We start from the raw sequence: 19,748 nt of genomic DNA, 5'->3' as shown, positions 1-19,748 counted from the left end.
TTCAAAAGGTCTACTGCAAAAGAAAAGCCAAGTACATCTCTACAATTTCTAAAAGTGAATGTGACATTCATCATTTACCTTATGTACATATTTTCAATTTACAGTCTCTACATACTGTCACACTTGTGACTTTATACTGTAGCTTAATGGAAAACTGTGGCTGTGTCATGATGAAAGGAGGGGGATGGATGCCAGTGCGCCTCTGTGAAAATGGCTGTTGATGAAGGAGAAAAAACATGGAAGGAGAAGGAGGAGAACATGTTTTTTTTGTGGATTCAGCTCCCACTGCCCCTGGTATTGCGCTGAGCTACATTGCTTTAATCCAAACTGCAGTGCAAACAAAGAAACTCACACAAATCCAAATAAGTCAAAAGAGTAAGAGTTGCATTGTGATTAAATCCTTTAATATTCTCAAGTGTTTGAATTGAAGAAAACATAAAAATAGGCTTAGAAAACAAAACAAAAGCTGACGAAAGAGGTGCCACTAACGGACTTATATTTGAGGTTTAAAAAATGTCAAATTGTGTCAATTTGTAAAGGTATTTGGTTCCAGTAGAGAAGTCAGAAAAGGAAAAAAGCAACCACAAATTACACTTATATTTATTTACTGAATAAAAAACATCCAGTGTAAAAAGTTTTTTCTAAATACTTGTTTGAACTTCTCAGAATCCTTTCTGCTTTGGAAAATGATTCTCACTAAATGACAGGACTGATTGGAGTGCATTTGTATGAGTGTTTGCTGAGTGTTGGGATTTAAGGGAAAACAGATGAGATAACAGGCTAAGATCCTAAAGTTTTTCACAAATATCTGAGGTAATGCAACTCCAAGTATTGTATTGTTGTTAAAAAAATGTGGATTAATTACGAACATGACTTTATCCATTCTCAGTTATCTTTATTTCTTTATGTTAAAACTTCAGAACAAGTCACTTGACAACCAATCCCCGCGACTTGCTTGCTAAACTGGAGGACATTTTTCACACTTCGATCTTTCACTACAACAGGGGCTCAGTTAGCGTCTACATTTCCACACAAAAATTAAGCAGCACTGTCTATTAAGGCTTGCATGAAGTCTGTCTGGGTTGAGAAAACTCTACAGAAAGTACACAACATGTCGCTGCTGAGGAGTGATGATCCCAAAAATTTAATCCGACTAAACAAAATATGAGATTAATACTACATGTGGCACGGGAGGGCAGAGGGGAAGAGAGAGTAGGACACAAAATATCCCCTCCTTGCTACCATTGTTTGTATTTGGGGACCGGGAAATGTGAGCCACTCATGTACTGCAGCAGCAAATTAAATTAAAGTTAAATTTGAGATTGTTAAAAACAAACAACTGATTGTAAAATTATGAAATGTATGAAACTGAAAGTGCACCAACAAAGGCTAAGTGTCGCTGTGCTGAGTTTCCAGAGAAACAAAGTTGCCCTGATCATGGAGTGTAAGCAGCTTTCTTTAACTAACGACACTCTACACAGGTACACCTTCAACAAGCCAACACCTTCCTAGCTTTCCACTTTAAAGACTAACACTGGTTTTCAATTATTCATACATTTTAGTGATCAAACCAAATGAATGTGTGCTAATCCACCACGCATTGTTGTAATGGGAGGAAGAGAGGGTGAGCATCCAAACACAACAGAGGTAAGAGGTGGGTGCTGTTTTAAAGGGCTGGCGAATAAGCAATCCCTTGCCTGAGCAAGCTTGATTTAAGGCAAAGGTTAAAACATGACTACTATATAATCTATGTCAGGAAAGCAAAATAATATTCTAACAGCTGTGAGGCTACATGAAGACAGTTGGTGACCTTTTTCTGGAATCTGGGTCCACTGCCATTCAACAGCAGAGCGGTCACGTCAAGCCGAGCAGTGTGAGCTGCCTTTTAACTGGCATCAGAGGGCAAGTGGTGTGTTAAACTGCTTCAGTGTTCAGACTGGGCTTGCTGGTTGAATTAAAATCACATTTAAGGAGGTCAAAAATGGTCCAGTTATGTTTAAAAAAAAAAAAAAAAAAAAAAAGAATAACAGCATGTATGCAAATTCCTATTTGTGTGAAGCAAGTGAAAATAGGAATGGAGACTGGAAAGAGAATTGAAATGTTTTAGAATGAATCTGTGGGCGTTGGTGCTGCGGGCTAAAAATGAGACCTGTAACAGATGGTAGGTATCCTTGATAAGGACAGTTTTCACATTCAGAGCCCTTGTTGTAGTTTAACAGACACCAGCATCTCCAAACCAAGGTGTTAATTTGTCAATTCACCAAGATCACGAGATTTAAGTAAAAAATGATTTTCGCCACCTCACCCATGTGATATCTAGCCTTGGAGATGATGTGGGATTCATATTCTGAGATCTCTGCTCTGAGACTTCTGCTCATAACCGTATACAACTGAGGTGAGTTGTATATCACTGGCGATGTTCAAATTATATAAAATGATTTTTGAAAACTTGGAGAGTAATGTTGATTTACAGAAACAATCTGCCAGTGACTTGGATAATCCAGTGATGTCAGTGTGGACAGTTTTCACTATTCTTTACATTCGAAACATAGTTTTTGATGAAAACAGTCAGTAATTATCCGAGTAACTCAGACACCATTTCTGGAAAGACGCTCTGCTGTGAAGTTTTTTCAAATATACTTTAACAATGATTTGAGCAACATCCCCCAAATTTTATTCACCTCCATATTTTGCTATGGTAGCGGAAATCTCAGTGGCAGTTATCTCAGACCTTGAGTGTATAAAAACCCAAACTATCTGCATTGCTAGATACATAGAGGTTAAATGGTAAATTTGGTGATTTGGGTGAATTGACCCTTTAAGATTAAAGAAACCAGGCTGGGCCTCAAGGCACCGGTTCCCATTACAAGTCCCACTTAGTGATAAAAGGGAGGGAGACGTCCTGCACATTACAGATTGCTGTTACAGTAACGCGCTGCCCCTGGATTGAGGGTCAGATAAAAAAAAAAAAAAAAGATCAGATACGGATCGTTTGTGTTCTGTGGGCAAAAGGAATGAGCACGCCCCCCACTCCCTGAATGGCTGATGACTGTGACAGGGAAGTGGAGGTAGATAGTGCAGAGCAGAAAATGGGCGGACTGGTTGTCCATGTGACCTCAGATAGGTTGGGTGCTTGACCTTGGGTGTTACCAGGATTTAATGGGGCTGGGATGGGGACAGGCTGGATTAAGGAAGATGCAGGGAAGAACACTACTGCATCTCCCCTTCCTTTTGTTGTGTGTTACACCAGAGAGCTTGAACCCACAGACCTTCCATGCCCTCTCTCAAACTAGTGCCATTAGTATTTCTAAGTCTGGTCTCTATTATGTTTTCACAGCTGGGTCTCCTCCCCGGCCTACCAACTGACTCAACAGTAGGAGGAGAATGGAGTTGGGTAGCGGTGAGACACCGCAGGGCGTTCACACAGAAACGGCCATACACGGGAGGGGCGGGGTGACACACTTTAGTTTTGTTTCTTGGCCTCCTGGTCGCCATAACTTGAGCCTGTTTTCTTCACCTCAGTGACCCCTATGAGGCGACGGATAGCTATGGAAGCTGGGGAGAGGACAAAGGCAAAAAATGAAGAAGCAGAGTTAATGAGGACAGCAATTCAATAAAGTAACACTGAGCCTTCAGCAAATTCAAGAGCGTTTTTCCAGGCAAAGTCACCAAAAACCACAGTCTCCTAGTCAATCCCAATGAGGAAGAGTTTTTCATTTTAAGTGTCACTGGTGCAGTTTACCCACCTATAATGAGGAATATAATGAAGCCAATGATGAGGAGGGGGGAGCCACTGACAACCACTCCACAAGCAAAGTTGATGAGGGGTGAAAGCAGCAGAGTGGCCCAAAACAGGAAGTTCAGCAGCGTCCATAGTCGGCGAGGTGGAATTATTGTGGGTCCGGGGAACTTGCCTTCCTTGCTGTAGAATTCCTGTAAGGCATCCTGAGAGGGACAGGAAGAAGAGTTGGTAAGCGTGTATGCCTTTGCTTAATTTGACCTGAAGAAACCTCGTTTATACTGGCATTACACAAACTGCACAGACTGATAAATTATGAAGCGACACTCACAAAATTCAGAGATAAACGCTCTCACAGATAACTTTCCTACTATAAATGATCAAAATGCCTGTGTCTGAGAGCGTGTCGACCCGTTAGTCAAAATGTGTGAAATTTCTGCGCTCGTGTGTTTCCTTAATTTTCAGAAACCACTTGTTTTGGTGCCAAGAAAAAAAACTGAATCTTACACTGGGTTTGAAAGCACTAGACAACATGTACAACCTGTTCTGTTTGGGTTTTGATCATGTATGGAGCCTTTAATCAGTTTTACCTTCTCCTGGTAGAGCTTGTGCAGCCAGTTGGCACACTCTTCCTCATCATCTGGTATGTCCTCCACAGAGAACCGTCTGGATGGGAAAGAGTAAATAATTATATAGAGCTGAATACGCATTTGGTGTCAGTGTCATGTCACAATTTTAGCCTTGAAGGTCAGAAATGGGCAGATAATGAATAACTGAGAAAAATACAAAGCACAACACACAGGATGGAGTTGGTCTATAGTTAGAGCGTCGTCACTTAGCAACTACCTAAATCCTGTGAGAACATAAAACAAAAAACACACAACAAAACAGGAACTTTTTGACTTGGTAATTTAACAACTTAAATTATGCACAGAGGGCTGAAGGTGAGTGACCTTTGCAAGACTGATGTGAACTTCAGGTGAATCTTACTCATGGCACAAATGTTTTTTCTCATCTTTTACCATTATTTTCCTGCTCACACACATTATGCTCATGGTCTAGCTGTAAAGATTCATCTGAATGAAAATGAGACAGCAGCTGGGTTAGAAAACCAACACATGCAAACAGCCCTGGGTGTGCTACATGTATAAGTTTGCTATTATTATTTAAGGATTTAAAGCTTAATTAACAGACCAGACATGAAAAGAACATTTTGGCTCATTTAGGAGTTTAAACACCATTTACTGTAGAAAGTATTGTTACATTATTGACAGGCACTACAACCTGAACCTACGAGCTTTCTTTGTAAAACATTATGATATAACAGACAATAAGATGTAAGATAAAGTTCATGATCAGTCTCTCCAGGATGACACAAACACAGACATTTTCCATTTTCCTCTCAGCATGAAACAGAAAATGTTTCATAACAATACACTGCATCAGATGTGGCCTGTCATGACAGATTTCCACCACCAGAGGACTCCCTCACCTAAAGCTCCTTTCACTTTGCATCTATTTTGTGATTTCAGTGTCCAGGTCTGTATTCAACTGACTTTGAGTATTCTCCTTTTCTTGGGGTTATATGAGTAACATCACAAACCACTGTATTTTTCAAATTCAGTTATGCTATCAAGACAAAATACATGCTTTTCCCAAACATTTCAGCGGGAGCCATCCCAATCTGTTTCCATCTCCTGACCAGATCTTTAATCAGGCTACGTCCACACTAATACGTTTTCATTTTAAAACGAAAACGATACGGATTTAGCTCAATATCAGAAACAGTGACTGCCCATGACACGCCTTAAAATGCATACTACATAACCATTTCATGGAAATGTGCAGGCCAGTGTATACAGGAAGCAGACTGTCTATTGTGTGGCTGGTTAGCTGCAGAAATCCTTTGAACGAGGAACAGCACTGGTGAAAACGTTGCGAAAAGAGCTGCTAGCAAAGACAGCAAGTTCAGCAAATTGTGTAATTCATTATCGGTGTTGCATTCACCACTGGTAGTCAAAGCTAATGTCGTTGTTGTCTGTAAAATGGACAGATGATAGGAGTGCGACGATTCAGGGAAAGATGCGTTGTGACTGATCAGGACCTTATCAGGAAGTGAAGGTGGATGTCTGCGTAATCTTTTCCATCAGGCTCCGTTTTAAGAGCTTGAAATCTCCGGAGTAGTGTGGATGCCAGGTGAAAGTGATGTGTTTTAAAACTAAAATGTATTAGTGAGGATGTAGCCTCAGTGGGAGTGTCCTGCTCATGAGAGTAACAGTTCTGAAACCACAAATATGCTGGGAAACCAGCCAACACCCTGAGCACTCTCACCGTCTCTTTCATTGTTATAGGACAAAAATGCAACTGGAAGAAGGCCAAAGGTTTAAAATGCATTCATCATCTTCCACTTGAAGAGTCTCAGAACAGCTGGCAGTGTAATGCATGTCATTACTAAAATAACTGAGAACAGAAGTCCAAAGTCAGAGGTAAATGGAGGGTATTGGTGGCACTCACCTTACACTCATGTCAGCTTTGTATTGCTTGCCGTTTACGATGCCCAGGAGAGTGGGAGTCTGGTTGTCTTTGAAGTTGAGAGTCACGTCATACACAGCAGTTACTGTAAGACACAATAACATATCAAATTAAGACCAAAAAAAGGTGTGTGTTTTGAACAAGGTAAACTTTGTGTGTGTGTGTGTGTGTGTGTGTGTGTGTGTGTGTGTGTTTGTATACAGCACCTGTGCCCTTAAGACACTGCAGTGTTGTGGTGAATCCTTTGGTTCGGGGTAGGAGGTGGTATTTGAGCTTGGGAAGGCCTTTACTCTCTGCAACCTGCATACTGATTTGGTGTTTCTTCTCTGTAAAGCGGGTGCCCTCGCAATAAAGAAGAAACTGTGAAGGGAAAAGAGTTGTGTTAATACACACACACACACACAGACACACACACCCCTATTAAGTGACCTCCTTTCTGTTGTTACATCCACTACCCCTCTTCTGCTCGGTTGAATTACAGATCAAGTTAACCTCAATGCAACACTAAAATAAAGTCACCGTCTTCTCTCACTGGTAATACAGGCAGGTGGACGACAGCTCTACCAGAGACTTAAGTTCACTTAACATTGTTTATCTGAGCACAAAAAGCTATGTCATTAGCAGTGTCCTGGTACTTGACTTAAATGGAAATTAGATCAAGTGCTGATCTGCCTAATCTCATCTTGCAAAGTGGTTGAGTCACTGTGAAATTCTGTAACACAAGTTGCTTCACACCTTCAGCAAAGATCTACAACTAACATCGGAACGTGCTGCCACAAACTAAGATGGCTTCAATGTAAAGCACTTGTTTATTTAAACAGAAAAGAGCTGTTTTGCATCGCCGAGCAGGGTGAAAGCCCACTCCAGTCCAGTCCAGTTCATCAAGTTTCACAGAAAAAAAAAATAAACACACACTGTGCTGTTGAGAAATTTCAAACACAGCTGGTGCACACAGAGAACTTGATTTGTGTACTACTGCCAAGATCAATGTAGGTAAGAGAAATTAGACCAAAGGGCAGCATCTGGATTTCCTTGTATTTTGAAAGGGTACAGTATTTTTCCTCCAGCTAAAGAACTGCCATTAAATGATTAAAGAATTAAAGAATAATTCCAGTTTATCACGTTGTGATAAACTGGAATTATTCTTATCACGTTGTGATAAACTGGAATTATTCTTTAACCACTGAAGAATGTGTGTAATGATAGAAAGAATAATTAAATTATTCTTTAATCATTTATCACAACATGATAAACTGGAATTGTTTTGGCCATTGTTTCTACTGGTAGTAATAATGTTGTATTCACAGGCTCAGATGTGGGAAAACAAGCTGTCAGCCAGGTTTGTCCAACTTGTTTGACTGACCATCTAAATAAATTGGTGTGCTCATTTGTTGCTCTTTAGGGCTGCAGGTTTCCTTTGAATAAATAAACCACCTTATCTACTTTGTGCATTTACAATCCTAAATGGAAATACTACACTTCACTGAAAAAATGTGCTGCAAATACATGGCTGTTTTTTCTAAGAATAGGACATTCAAGTATGTGATTGTGCAACTGGGCTAGAGTTGACTGATTTCTAAAATACCTAATATGGTGTTTATGTTAATGTTTGTGCAGAAGCAAGAAAATAAACCTACGCTCATACACGCATGTCAGAGGACAGTCAAACACAGTATGTCTGACATGTACCTACCCACATATATTCAGGGTAGTCCTTGAGCCTGTCCAGTCCGCTGTAGACAGTGTGTCGGTCCTCCTCCCACTTTCTTTTGCAGAAGACTATTTCTAGGAAGTACCAGGTCCAGCCAATCAGAGGAACCTTCAGAAGCTCGTGTTTGGCTAACACTTTTGAACTCTGAAGAGGAAGGACAGATGCACAGGATAGAAGCATGGTTTTCTCACAATATGGACTGAAGTGATTAAGAGCAGCATATGATGTTGGCAAATGTTAATGCAGAGACATAAATATGTGTTTGAACATCTTTTCTGAGACATAAAAATCCTTAATTTTGCTACGTTACTAACCCCTAAGACGCCATATCTTTCACACATGGTCCAGCCACAGAGGAAGTCAATTTCATAGTTGTGGTTGAGGATGATGATGACATGCTCTTTGCCGAACTTGTCCACCGTAGCCTGGTCGGTGTATAGAGTGCAATCTGTGCCCGACCACCACTCCAGCAGCATCACCAGCTCTGCACAGAGATGACAACACATTATGTGGATTAGGAAGGTACCAAAAACACTTAATCACTTAATGATATCTAAAAGAAGAACTTCACATAAATTACTCAGCCAAAGCAATTTCCTCTAAATACGTGTCTGGTTTTCTCCCCCACTTATTCACCAATAATCAGTTATTCATGTTGCAATATCGGAGTGTTTCAGCATTTTGGTGCAAATGTAACGTCTAGCTGAGCCTTGGCTGTTTTTGTTACCCCTACAAGCAACCGTTTGCGGCTAAAAGCTCTGATAAACACACTGGACATTTTCTTCCCAGCACAATAGATAAAGTTAATTTGGGCCTGGTGACATCATGGAGGATGAAGCAGCTAAAGGAAGATATATCTCAGGGCTATCTCAGGACTCAAGTGTCTTTTCTTGTTTATGCATTTTGAAATATAAAACTTTGTTTTGCATTAAAGAAAAATATTTTATAGGAGCAAAATAGTAGGTATCATCTACTTACGGCTCCAGAGGGAGTAGGAGAGCCGGCAGTTGATTCTGCGGTAGAGCTGTTTGTTAATCGGCCAGAGGATGCAGGTGCAGAGCTGGATGAAGTTTATGATGAGGCCACTCACCACAAACACAAAGCCCATCAGCAACTGCAGGATGAACAGGCTCTTTAGGTAGGCCAGCAGAGCCATGGCTGAGGAGCCTGGAGAGCTGAGTAGGCTCCTCTCTATACACCACGACCAACCTGAGAGAGGGCACAAACAGCAGAGGCAGTGCCACAGCAATGAGAACAACTTCAGTGAGAGATGTGGACAGAGAACAAAAGAGCAAGAGGGAGGAGGGAGAAAATAATGGGATGACAGAGTGGTAAACAAATAAGAGTTTCATGGAGCAGTGTAGACAAAAGGATGTGGCCTGTTCAAGTCTGTGGGTGAACATGCTTTCAGAAATTCAAAAAAAATTTCTGAATTTCTTACCACGGTGGGGTTCTTTTATAAGCCGCGCTTACACGGTCCTTCAGCCAGTACCACCGACCTGGGAAAGACAGCAGGAGAGAGGTTGCTGTGACAGTGGCGGAAGTGACACGAAACAGAAAAGGCTACAGTCCAGTGTCATTACAGCAGAATTTAATAAACATATGCGGTGCCTGTTTCATCAAACAGGTTGAATTGGGTTAGCTAATGACACATAAGAACAGAAATCCTCAAGCTTCTATCATTCTTAGTGAGGTTTCTAAGTTAATATGAACCAAAATTAAACTCTGACAGGATGGCTACTGAAGCACATGCATCGTGAGGGTAGTTGCGTCTAAGCATTACATTAGTTTGGTTAGGGAGTTTTTATTGTTGTGGCTGTCCTGGTATTGACCTCAGCAGCACAATAGCTCTGCTGTAGATCTGTCACAGCCAGTTATCTTATTAATAATCTTATTAGATTATAAAAGTTATTCATCAAGATGCAGAGTAAACTACGATTCTGCACAGTTCAGCTTCAGGGTGCACATTTGGTCATTACAGCATCTCAAATGTGAAAATCTGTAACTTTTTTCAGTTTTATGTCAATTTAAATTAAAAAAAAATCTTTGGCTTCTGGACTGTAGGTCAGATTGAATGAGGAATATGAAGACATAATCTTGGACTCAGATTAAACTGATTAATTGATCTTGAAAATGTAATGAATAGTTGGAGCCAAAGACGCAGGGCAGTTAGTTAATTACACGTGTCTGCCAGGAAATCCAAACTTCAAGAGGGTGATTAACTACCCCAAGAAGCAAGCTCTGCTCAACTCTTGCCTATCATTTGTGAACCTCAGACATGGCTTACCACTTGAAACATTTAAGTACCCTAATGTCTATATAATTTGTTGATGTTACAAGTTCATACGTTTCCAATTTTATTTTTTTTATATATGTAATTTTCATTACGCACATTTATAAGTTGTTCATAAGTTGTGTGGTGTTTTGAAATACAGCAACAAAAAGTCTTATTACAGTTTTGTATTTCTCTGTAATGTAGCAGAGTGTTAACAGCTTTCCTTAAAAGATTCTTTCTCAGACCTGGAAATCAGACCTTGTTCTAATGCCTTAAATACTATCATATTATTATATTATATTATGTGTTGACTAATGGTCTGAACTAACATCTACTTGTTGACTAAGAAAATCTTTGGCTGAGGACACATGTTACCAGTGTGAAGGTTCAGGTTCTGTCTGTGTGAGTTTCCTTTGGGCACTCCAGTTTCCTCCCAACAGGTGAACTGGAAATATTTAATTGCCTCTTGGTAAGGATGTGACTGAGTTTGTCTGAATATAAACTCTGCAACAGACAGGGGACCAGTCTAGGGCATTTCCCTGTTTGAGGAAAGCATGCTGGGACAGGCTGAACAAGAATATGCAGATATAGAGAATGAATGAATGGGGAAAAAGATGGATCTGTATTGTGCAGACACCTGCCATAGGCATATCGTTTATACAGTTGAGTGCTGTTAAAAGACCAGAAGCCTACTAGTTGCTGCTTTGTTAAAGAACATCTCACATTACATGATATATTAGCCAGACACACTGTTTGTTTAACTAGTCACCATAAGTCCATCGACAAAAATATCAGGCATTTTTGACATAAGTGACAATTACGATCAATAAGTATCCATCATGATGTCCGCAGACCAACGGGCCTTGAATGGACTGTCCCCACATCTGCACCAAAGCCCATTAAAGTGTAGGTCAAGCCAGTTTAAAGCTGTTCTGAGAAACATCTCTAATCTGCCTCATGAGGAGTTGTTCCTTTGCAGACCTGTGTAGAGATATGTGGCAGACAGGGCCTTAACCTGCTTTGTTTCATATCACTGTATATGGCAATATCATGTATTTATATATCAAAAATAGCTTTGAATTTGTTTTTAAAAAGATTTTAAATAGAACTTAACTAAATAGATAAATATAAATATTACTAAACCACATGAAATCAGTGTCTTCTTAAGCATGAACATCTATGTGCTCACCGAGAATGAATCAACAAGAATTTAAGAGTGATGCATTAATATTGTACTTAATGAAGTTCAATTCATGGTGGGAGCTAAAACTTGTTTGCTCCCAATTGTTGTACGATTAACTGTGCAGTGCTAACACCATCAACATATGTACACTGCTACAACTGTGTCAGCAAATCAGCAGAAAAAAAGAGGCCTTCTGGTGTTCGCTTTGTAGAACAACAGCCTGCAAGCTAGACAACAAGGGAGACACAGAAACTCTGTGTGCCTGCATGTCACGCTGGCAAAACAGTCTTCAACCACACACAGTCTTGTCACAGGACATCTGTGATGACTACTTTACTGTTTCTTTAAATATTATTACATATTCATTGCACAAGTGGAGCTACATAGAACTAACAAACAGCCCCCTAAGTTTAGGTACAGATATCCATTTGACATCTATTTGCATGGATAACTGAATAACTGAATAACTGAAAGAAATACTAAAAACAGTTACATGAACTGTATCTGTCCTAAGAAATTATAAACCACCAGAAATCCAAGATTTTCAAGCAACCTAAATATATTTAAGGCCACTTATACTACATTATATTCCTTTAAGACCTCTCTAAATGAAGGGCAAAACAACAACCTAAAATCAAGCCACATAGATGACAAAAGGCCAGCTCATTGTGGGTAGTCAACAAGTCTCACTCAGTGCAATCAACCCCCCTCACAACACTGCGACACAATACACAGAATAATGAAGTGGCTCGGGTGTGAAAGGAAGGAAATCTTACATGCACATCCACAGAACTTCAGCTCAGTCTCTTGGGCCAACGAACATAAAAACGTTTCTAAATGTCTGGAGTTAGGACACACTGAGGCGGTGAAATACTGTCACGTATGCACATACGTCATAAGTCACCCGATGGTTCCGATTATCAGTCCACATATCCACAGCTGTCTCTGCATTATGTTAGTGATGTGACCTTTGGTCCTACTGGGAAAGAGTGGCTGGGAGGCGGAGAGTCATACTATTGCACATTTCACTTGTGGCTCCTGTTACATTTTTGGAGGGGTGGCAAGCTACAACACTACAGAATCAAAGAGCACAATGTGTATTAAATACTCAGCAGATGAAATGATACATGAGTAATGGAAGGTTAATGTACAAAAGGAAGTCTGGACCAGGTAGTGGGAGAAATATCTCATAATGAGTTCCAATAAAATCCTTCAAACTTCCTCAGTATTTATTTACAGTAACACTGCTCATCATTGAATAGACTGCAGCATAATCTTCTGTATAGACTTTGCCCCAGGCTGTCAGATCCATTAGTAGATCAGAGGGGAATTTAAAAAAAAAAAACAAACATCTCCTCCTAAACTTAAAATTGTCTAACTCGTGGTATGTGTACAGATATACTTGGTATATCTGACTGTCAGCCTTGGTTCCTACATTGCATGCATTATTGTGGTAGGAATCAGACACACTTGCTATGTGTGTGACTTAATACTGTAAACTACTGTGTCACTCTTGTTTTTGACTGATTTTGATGAGTTTTGGGTAACGGCAAAAACGAGATGGAGTTTCATCAGAATAATCTTAGTTTACGTTTGTTACATAAGTGAATTTTCAGCTAAAACATTAACCAAATTCACAAAGTCAAAGAAATAGTTAACATTTTTTCTTTATCTTCTGGATACATTCATTTAAAGAGGTGTGTTTTTTACATTGATTTGTTTGGATTTTTGGGTAAGGGATGTGTACACTAACATTAAAATTTAACTTCCCTTAACATGAAAGCTTTACCCTTCAAGTATTGTAACCTTAAGAAGGCTTAGAAAACTAAATTTTGGAGTCTGATACAATACACAAATACATAAAATAAATATATTTGATGAGGACCCCTTAGGTTTGATTACAGTTGTAACGGACGTATGTGCTTAGTGGGGTTGAACGTTATGACACAATCGCATTGTTGCGATATCAGTTGGTCATTTTTGCATTTTAAATTTTCACTGAAAAAAATATAATGATTATGTTGTGATTTTTGTTGGGTCTTAGCATGTTCGCTTATGTAAGGGGAATGTGATTTGTGGGCTGAGGCATCTCTGTAGCACTGCAATGCTTCTTATACGGTATATTGTAAATTGCAGATCCTGCAATTTGGATATTGGACTTGGCTGTATTTCGATGAAATGTTACTGGGACAGGTGACAACCCGCTAGCGCATGAACAAACTATTTATCGTTGACAGAATCTTGAAATTTTCTCAAACAAATCTTGGACTTTCTGTACTACATTTTTTTTTATTCTTATTGGACGACAGATACAGCCAGAGACTTATCTGTGATAAGAAAATATCAGCCGATCATTTTAGCCTGCTCTTCTGAGGCAGATTGCTATATGTCAAACATGCTATTTACTTGTTTTTAATTTTTTACAGAATATATATTGACTACTATAATGTATTTTTACAAGCAATCAAATAACCATGCCAAGGTAAATCTTTGTCTATAGCACAGGTAAATAGCTCAGCCTAAATGTAACTGATTGGATTGGAGTGCTCCATTTCAGCTATCTGGGTTAATAGTTCAGTGTTAAGACTAAAACGTAAAAACCTATTTTTAACAAACTTGACCTCCTCTTTAGACCCAATCAGAATATCACAAATATTGACCATTAAAACACCTTATGTCGTCATGACTTCATCTCACCAATCAAACTAATCAACTTTTTCTGTAGCATGGCGGTTTAACCAAACTTCAGGTATTCCCTTGTAAAGACCATATTTGCCTTGCACTGAAAGACGCAGAGTCCAGAAAAAATGCACTCAGTTTGTCACGGAAGTCGTCCTGAGTAACAAACATTGGGTTTGACTGTGAAAAGACCCAGTGGTGGTCCACCTCCCTGAGGGTGCAGGGCTTGACTGCAACCCTACTCAGCCTAAAGGAAAGATTAATGGATGCTAACTGTGTTAAAGCTGCTTAAGGATGGACAGCTGCCTCTGCTTTGAATCAACTGAATACAGCTTATGCTCTAACAAATAAATAAGGCTCTCTCTCATATGAGAAAGGACTGTTGAAATCTACCTTAACAGATGCCAGCTAAACATCGGTAAAGTTCAGCCATATCTGGGCAGGCACCACACTTTTGTTATTGTTTTAATTGTAAAAATTACATTTGGCTTGTACAGGGCCACACTCCGTGTGCCTTTGTGAGCAGCTGAGTTATACTCTGGAGTTTTATGTTGATTTCTATCCCTTTTACAAGTTCTTATTAATCTAGCAGGACCCATCCTAGCCTGCTGTGGCCACAAGCCAAACTACCTGTCTCGCATTTAACTTACCAGTAGACATAGTAGGCCATTGCCATGACCACCAACGCCCCACAAATTCCAGTGAAGATCATCACAGCGCTCTGATTCAGCATTTTGGCTCCTGGTATCTCACCAAATCACAGCCAGAATAAAAACATAAAGAAAGGCCAACAGAGAGCAGCGGATAGTCACAGGCTGTCCTGTTTCATAGCCATGATAATCTCACAGAAGGAAAGAGATTATGATGATGACAGCAAGAACACAGCCAGATCCCAGATCTTGCTGGAGGCAATGCCTAATCAGCGCAACAGTTTACTGAGGACCAAAGAATTTCTTGTCACCAGAAAAATTACCAAAAAGAGCAAGTTTCCATTAAGAGCAAGTGCAAAAAGAAAACACCAAAAACTCCTAAAGGCCACAGCGTATTCTTATTAGAGCCCACTAATGGATTCCAGATAGACTGAAAGATGGCTCACTTCTGGAAGGAGGGAGTCACACATGTACTCTAAGCAGTGTCTTACATGCATTCCCATCCTCTAATCCAGTGGATCAGATTAGTGCTGATTAGCAGGCTATGGGCACCCTGGATGTGTCACATTTCATTAACATTAACAAAGAAGAAGGCTGGGCTCTGCCCAACAAAGGTGGGGTTAGCTGAATGGCATCTGTTATGCTAAAGGAACCAATCACTACGTAGAATTTCTTTCCTCACCTTGCCATTGGCCACCTGTTGGTAATGCGTAGCACTGGACAGGCATGATGACGTCAAAGAGAGGGCCAATAGTTTCTTTAAAGAGTCACCTGTTGTGTGTTGCCAAGAAGTGCTTTGTTTCTCTTTGGTCAAGTGTAATTAGGAATGAATTAATCCAATGCCTGGAAATCAGATGTTCATCCTCCATCCTCACTACCTCCCACTTCCTGACCGTACCTCAGGCACTGAAAATTGTTTACAAACAGATATACTCAGCCACACAATGATAGCAAACAGGGCTAGTGGGCAAGCCAACAAAAGCCTTTCGGTCCTTGCACAGAGCAAATGTCAAATAAGATTCACACAAGCTGACAGGGATATGCAGAAATAAACTGTCAAGCATTTACTGAAGCAAATAGGTCAAAGGTTAGAGTACGTTCCTGAGGGCTTGCCACTGGGCATTAAAGCCAAATATAAACAGAAATAAAAATACACTGTGATAGCTGGACAATGAAGGTCATTCATGTTTCAAAGTAAGAAGTGCTCGTATTCGTTCACATGGCACCACTATACTACCCAGCACTCAATAGTGATTTCAGTTGTATAGTTATATGTAAGGCATTATGTAACACTCTAAAGCCACACCATCTACACTTGGCAGGTAAAACAAAGTGAATTCAGCTCCTTTGCTATTACAAGCCTACATAGGCCAGAAAGCAAAAACTAACATGGAGGATGAAACAGCAGCAGGAGAGATTTAACTTGCACTTGCCCTGGTTAAATCCCAGTTTTGTCAATATTGGATTTCAGATTTTATAAGATAGCCTGAAATTATCACTGTCATGTCAAAGTAATGTATGGCAATCCAGCAACCAATAAGCACAGTGCATTATTTGGACATCATCAACAATTATTGACATTGTTGACATAGTAACAAATGACAGAATCAAGTGATCCACTTACTGGACCATCTACTGCTGCCGAAAAACTTTTTACACATTAAAAATATTTGCCTTTGTACTATAATCACAGTGAATGTAGTTTATTCCTCTCTGTTGTGTAAACATGGAACTGTGTCCTCAAGCATGCTCAGCAATGTCTACCTGAAACAAAAACTAAGCTCCAGAGATCAAAAAAGTTGTGAAAAATTGCAGAGTTGCTTCAAATTTATTTTGAAAAAGGAATTTCATACTGGGGAAAACATTCGAGTTTATCTCAGAGAGGACAGAATGTACTTCACAAATGAGCTGAAGAAGAATGGCCTTGCATCACATAAACACAGAAAGCACATAAACCTTTCAAAGTTCCCTCTGGGCTCTGTAGCCATAGTGAGGAGACATGAATTGAGGATATGCAAGGCATTCCTGGCTGAAGTCAGCAAAAATACTGGGACTAACAGCAGAAAGAAGAGAGGGAGGTAATAGAGTAAAATGCCATGCAGCTTGAATATTGAACCTTTAGCTTGTATGTGAAAGGTCAATTTACATTGCTAGTGTAGGATAACAGTATACGATGGAACTCCTAAGATAAAGGCTTATCTACATGGGTATGTCTCAAAGTCCTAGAGGCCTCTTCACACGTGACCTTTACACACCCCAAAGGTGGCTTGATTAACAAAGGATTACATGTTATTGGACTTTATACCAGCAGTGCATTTGTGTGATATGCATGACTCAGACATACAGCTTGAGAAATTAGAGGTAAATGCTTCAATTTTGTCACCAATGTAACGCATGCATGTCTAACATGCATGGAGCAACTGTTTGTGTTCGCACTGGGTTTATGAGGCCAAAACTGTTATAGCCCTCCAGCAAAAAAAAAAAAAAACCCCAATAAATTACAACAAAATAACATCGACTTGGCTTATTCTTGAGGAGAAAATGAATCACTGAGGCAAAAAAGACTTATTTATTTTACGTACATATAATAGTTCATGATTCTTTGTTGGCAAGCAAATTGAAAGCTGAAATGTTTTGATATTTGAAGTTGTCCAACTCACTGTATATTGTAGTCATGATTAGTCAATGCTAATTAGGAGTCCCTGTGGTCAGAGGGAAGAAATAACCAAAAAAATCACCAGTAATGAAAACATGAAATAGTCAAGTGGTAATGATCTCCAAGGAAAATTAACAGATTGTAATTTAACCAACTGGCTATTTGTTTTAGTCATTTATCAGATAACCCAAAATGATATACCTACATACGCCTTACAGAATAACTGATGACTTCTTACAACTAATCCTTTATCACTTGTAATAACCAGCACTGCAGCAGTCTACATATCTCCCTGTCAAGGTCTTTAATTCAGACACATTCAACATGTGGCTCAAAATACCTGTATGCACCAATGAGCCAATACACACTTTCCCTTTTAACATCCATTGCTGCTTTGTCAATCAAGCCAAAGGCTGTATCAGTAAATTAGCCATATAAGGCCATAGTCTAACTTCAATGCGTGGGCTGAACTCTCACAGCATTACTGTGATCACTGGTGAACATCAAAAAAAACAAAAAAACAGTTCATAACACAAAATGTCAGGAATGACCACGGTGACAGTACTTGCCTGTGTCGCACTGTTTGCCTCCCTGGTTAACACTGAGGTTCAAGCCTAAGGTTAGCGCTGGCTTTAGAGAGCCGCAGACTTGAATGAACTCCAGTAACCTCACGTCTGGCGTGTGGTGCGACCGACGCAGGTCAACTCGGAGCCAGCTGGCGCACATGACGCACAGCCGGGCACCGGCGGCTTGCAGCGTAAAAGCAGGTTTTTTCCCCTATAATTTATCAAGTGACACTTTGCCATCAACTCTGACATGCAGCGATGTTTGCTATCCAATCATCTACCCGGGTTAGTTTTGCAGCCTCATGGCCCATGGGTTGAAATGCATGGATTACGTGCCTCGGTACAGCATGGCTCAATAACCAAGTAGCCAGCACATCCAGTGACTGGGCTTATCTTTTGACACGCTGTAAGCCAGAAGCCTGGAGAACTCAAAGTTGCAAACACAGATCATTCTACATCTTATAGACGAGGGGGAAAAAAATTAACCAGTCTGTTTATCGATTGATATCGGAGACGGCAATTGAGTTGACGCTGGGTGACACCTGCCCAAACCTGACATTAACGAGGAACTCAATCGAAGGACAGAGACAGCAGCTAACGACACATGCTAACATGCTAACTTAGCAAAACCTGCACAGCCAGGGTAACAATTGAATCCGAGGAGGAGGATGGAGTCGACTAGTATGACTGTTCAGTTGCCAACGAGTGCCGATTTCCCCACACATATATCATTTGTAAGTAATCAATTGACCTGTGCCGCTTGCTAACATTCAGCCATGCTAGTTAGCCCGCTAGCGTTAGCGGTCAGCGTCGGTAACGGTGCTCCGAGCTTACCTGAAAAATATCCGCTTGGGAGAGGGTAGATTTTGTTGTACTGCTTCGCTGCTTCCCGGTCTTCAGGGGCGGAAAACAACTCTTTTAAGGAGCCTTTTCAACTTCACCCGTTTCCCGAAACGCAATAAAAATGACTTGAGGTAATGCGATTTGCAAGAGCGCTATTGTTTGACGGTTAAAGCCCCACATTTCCTCAAAGCCCATCTGAAGGTAGCATGTCCCACATCCGGTCCGGCCCCTCATTCATTTTCACAGAAATAAATAAAATACACAGTCTGTGTTTTATTTTTTAACGGGTCATTGCAGCTCTACCAGTTCACATACAGGTTAAAGCAGAAGATGTATATTTACTGAAACAGGCTACATATATTGCCTTGTATTACTACATCAGTTCATAGAGCAGACCACTGAACTGAACTAATGACACTTTGTCATATTTAAATTTCATTTATGAAGTGGAAAGTATCCCTTTGTCTAATAAAATAAAATAAAATAAAACAAAACATGTGCAGTATAAATTGCATGTTATCCACAGGTAACTTTTTTTTTTGCATCATCTGCAACATAGCCTCCATTGAATATTCATACTGACAGTCGCACATAACCTCTGTTGTGCTAGAGCACTGTAAATCAAATTATTCTAAACCATTTAGCCTTACACTTGTTATTTTACTGCCAGTGTCTTGTGCCTATTTTTTCTTAACTTTACATTTGACATGTTGCACAAGGCATAACCTACATCTTTTTTTTTTTCTTTCTTTAAACTGACCTTTCTCCTGAATCTCAACCTTGCACACCATGGTCATGTTATTACAGTCCTGTCATTCCCTGAGTAGGCGTGCATGCTTGACAAACTTTAGACCTACTTAGCCCTCTGCTGGTGTATATGCATAGCTGCAGCTTAGGTTGTTTTTGAAACAAGC

At 40.0% G+C, this 19,748-nt stretch overlaps 1 protein-coding gene across 4 annotated transcripts; it reads right to left on the bottom strand.

Annotated features, from left to right (window-relative positions):
• Positions 1-387: 387 nt before the first annotated feature.
• agpat3 (1-acylglycerol-3-phosphate O-acyltransferase 3) lies at positions 388-19,020 on the bottom strand. Of its 4 annotated transcripts, none has more exons than XM_071498286.1 (10): positions 18,826-19,020; positions 9,424-9,481; positions 8,961-9,191; positions 8,297-8,466; positions 7,965-8,126; positions 6,478-6,631; positions 6,254-6,356; positions 4,330-4,405; positions 3,747-3,945; positions 388-3,555 (listed from the first exon to the last, which is right to left on the bottom strand). In XM_071498286.1, the coding sequence occupies exons 3-10, from the start codon at positions 9,136-9,138 to the stop codon at positions 3,464-3,466; spliced, it is 1,134 nt and encodes a 377-aa protein (XP_071354387.1). In that variant the 5' UTR covers positions 9,139-9,191; positions 9,424-9,481; positions 18,826-19,020; the 3' UTR covers positions 388-3,463. The 4 variants fall into 4 exon arrangements, with proteins under 4 accessions (XP_071354387.1, XP_071354557.1, XP_071354636.1 ...); XM_071498456.1 differs by lacking the exon at positions 18,826-19,020 and adding an exon at positions 17,995-18,074; XM_071498535.1 differs by lacking the exon at positions 18,826-19,020 and adding an exon at positions 14,770-15,282.
• Between the last annotated feature and the right edge of the window lie 728 nt (positions 19,021-19,748).

Source organism: Trachinotus anak, unplaced genomic scaffold (genome assembly GCF_046630095.1).
Source record: "Trachinotus anak isolate AG129_WGS33_773 ecotype Australia unplaced genomic scaffold, CSIRO_AGI_Tana_v1 ptg000001l, whole genome shotgun sequence".
Classification (NCBI taxonomy): Eukaryota; Metazoa; Chordata; class Actinopteri; order Carangiformes; family Carangidae; genus Trachinotus; species Trachinotus anak.
The sequence above is the reverse complement of the archived record's forward strand: the minus strand, read 5'-3'. Positions and strand labels throughout refer to the sequence as shown.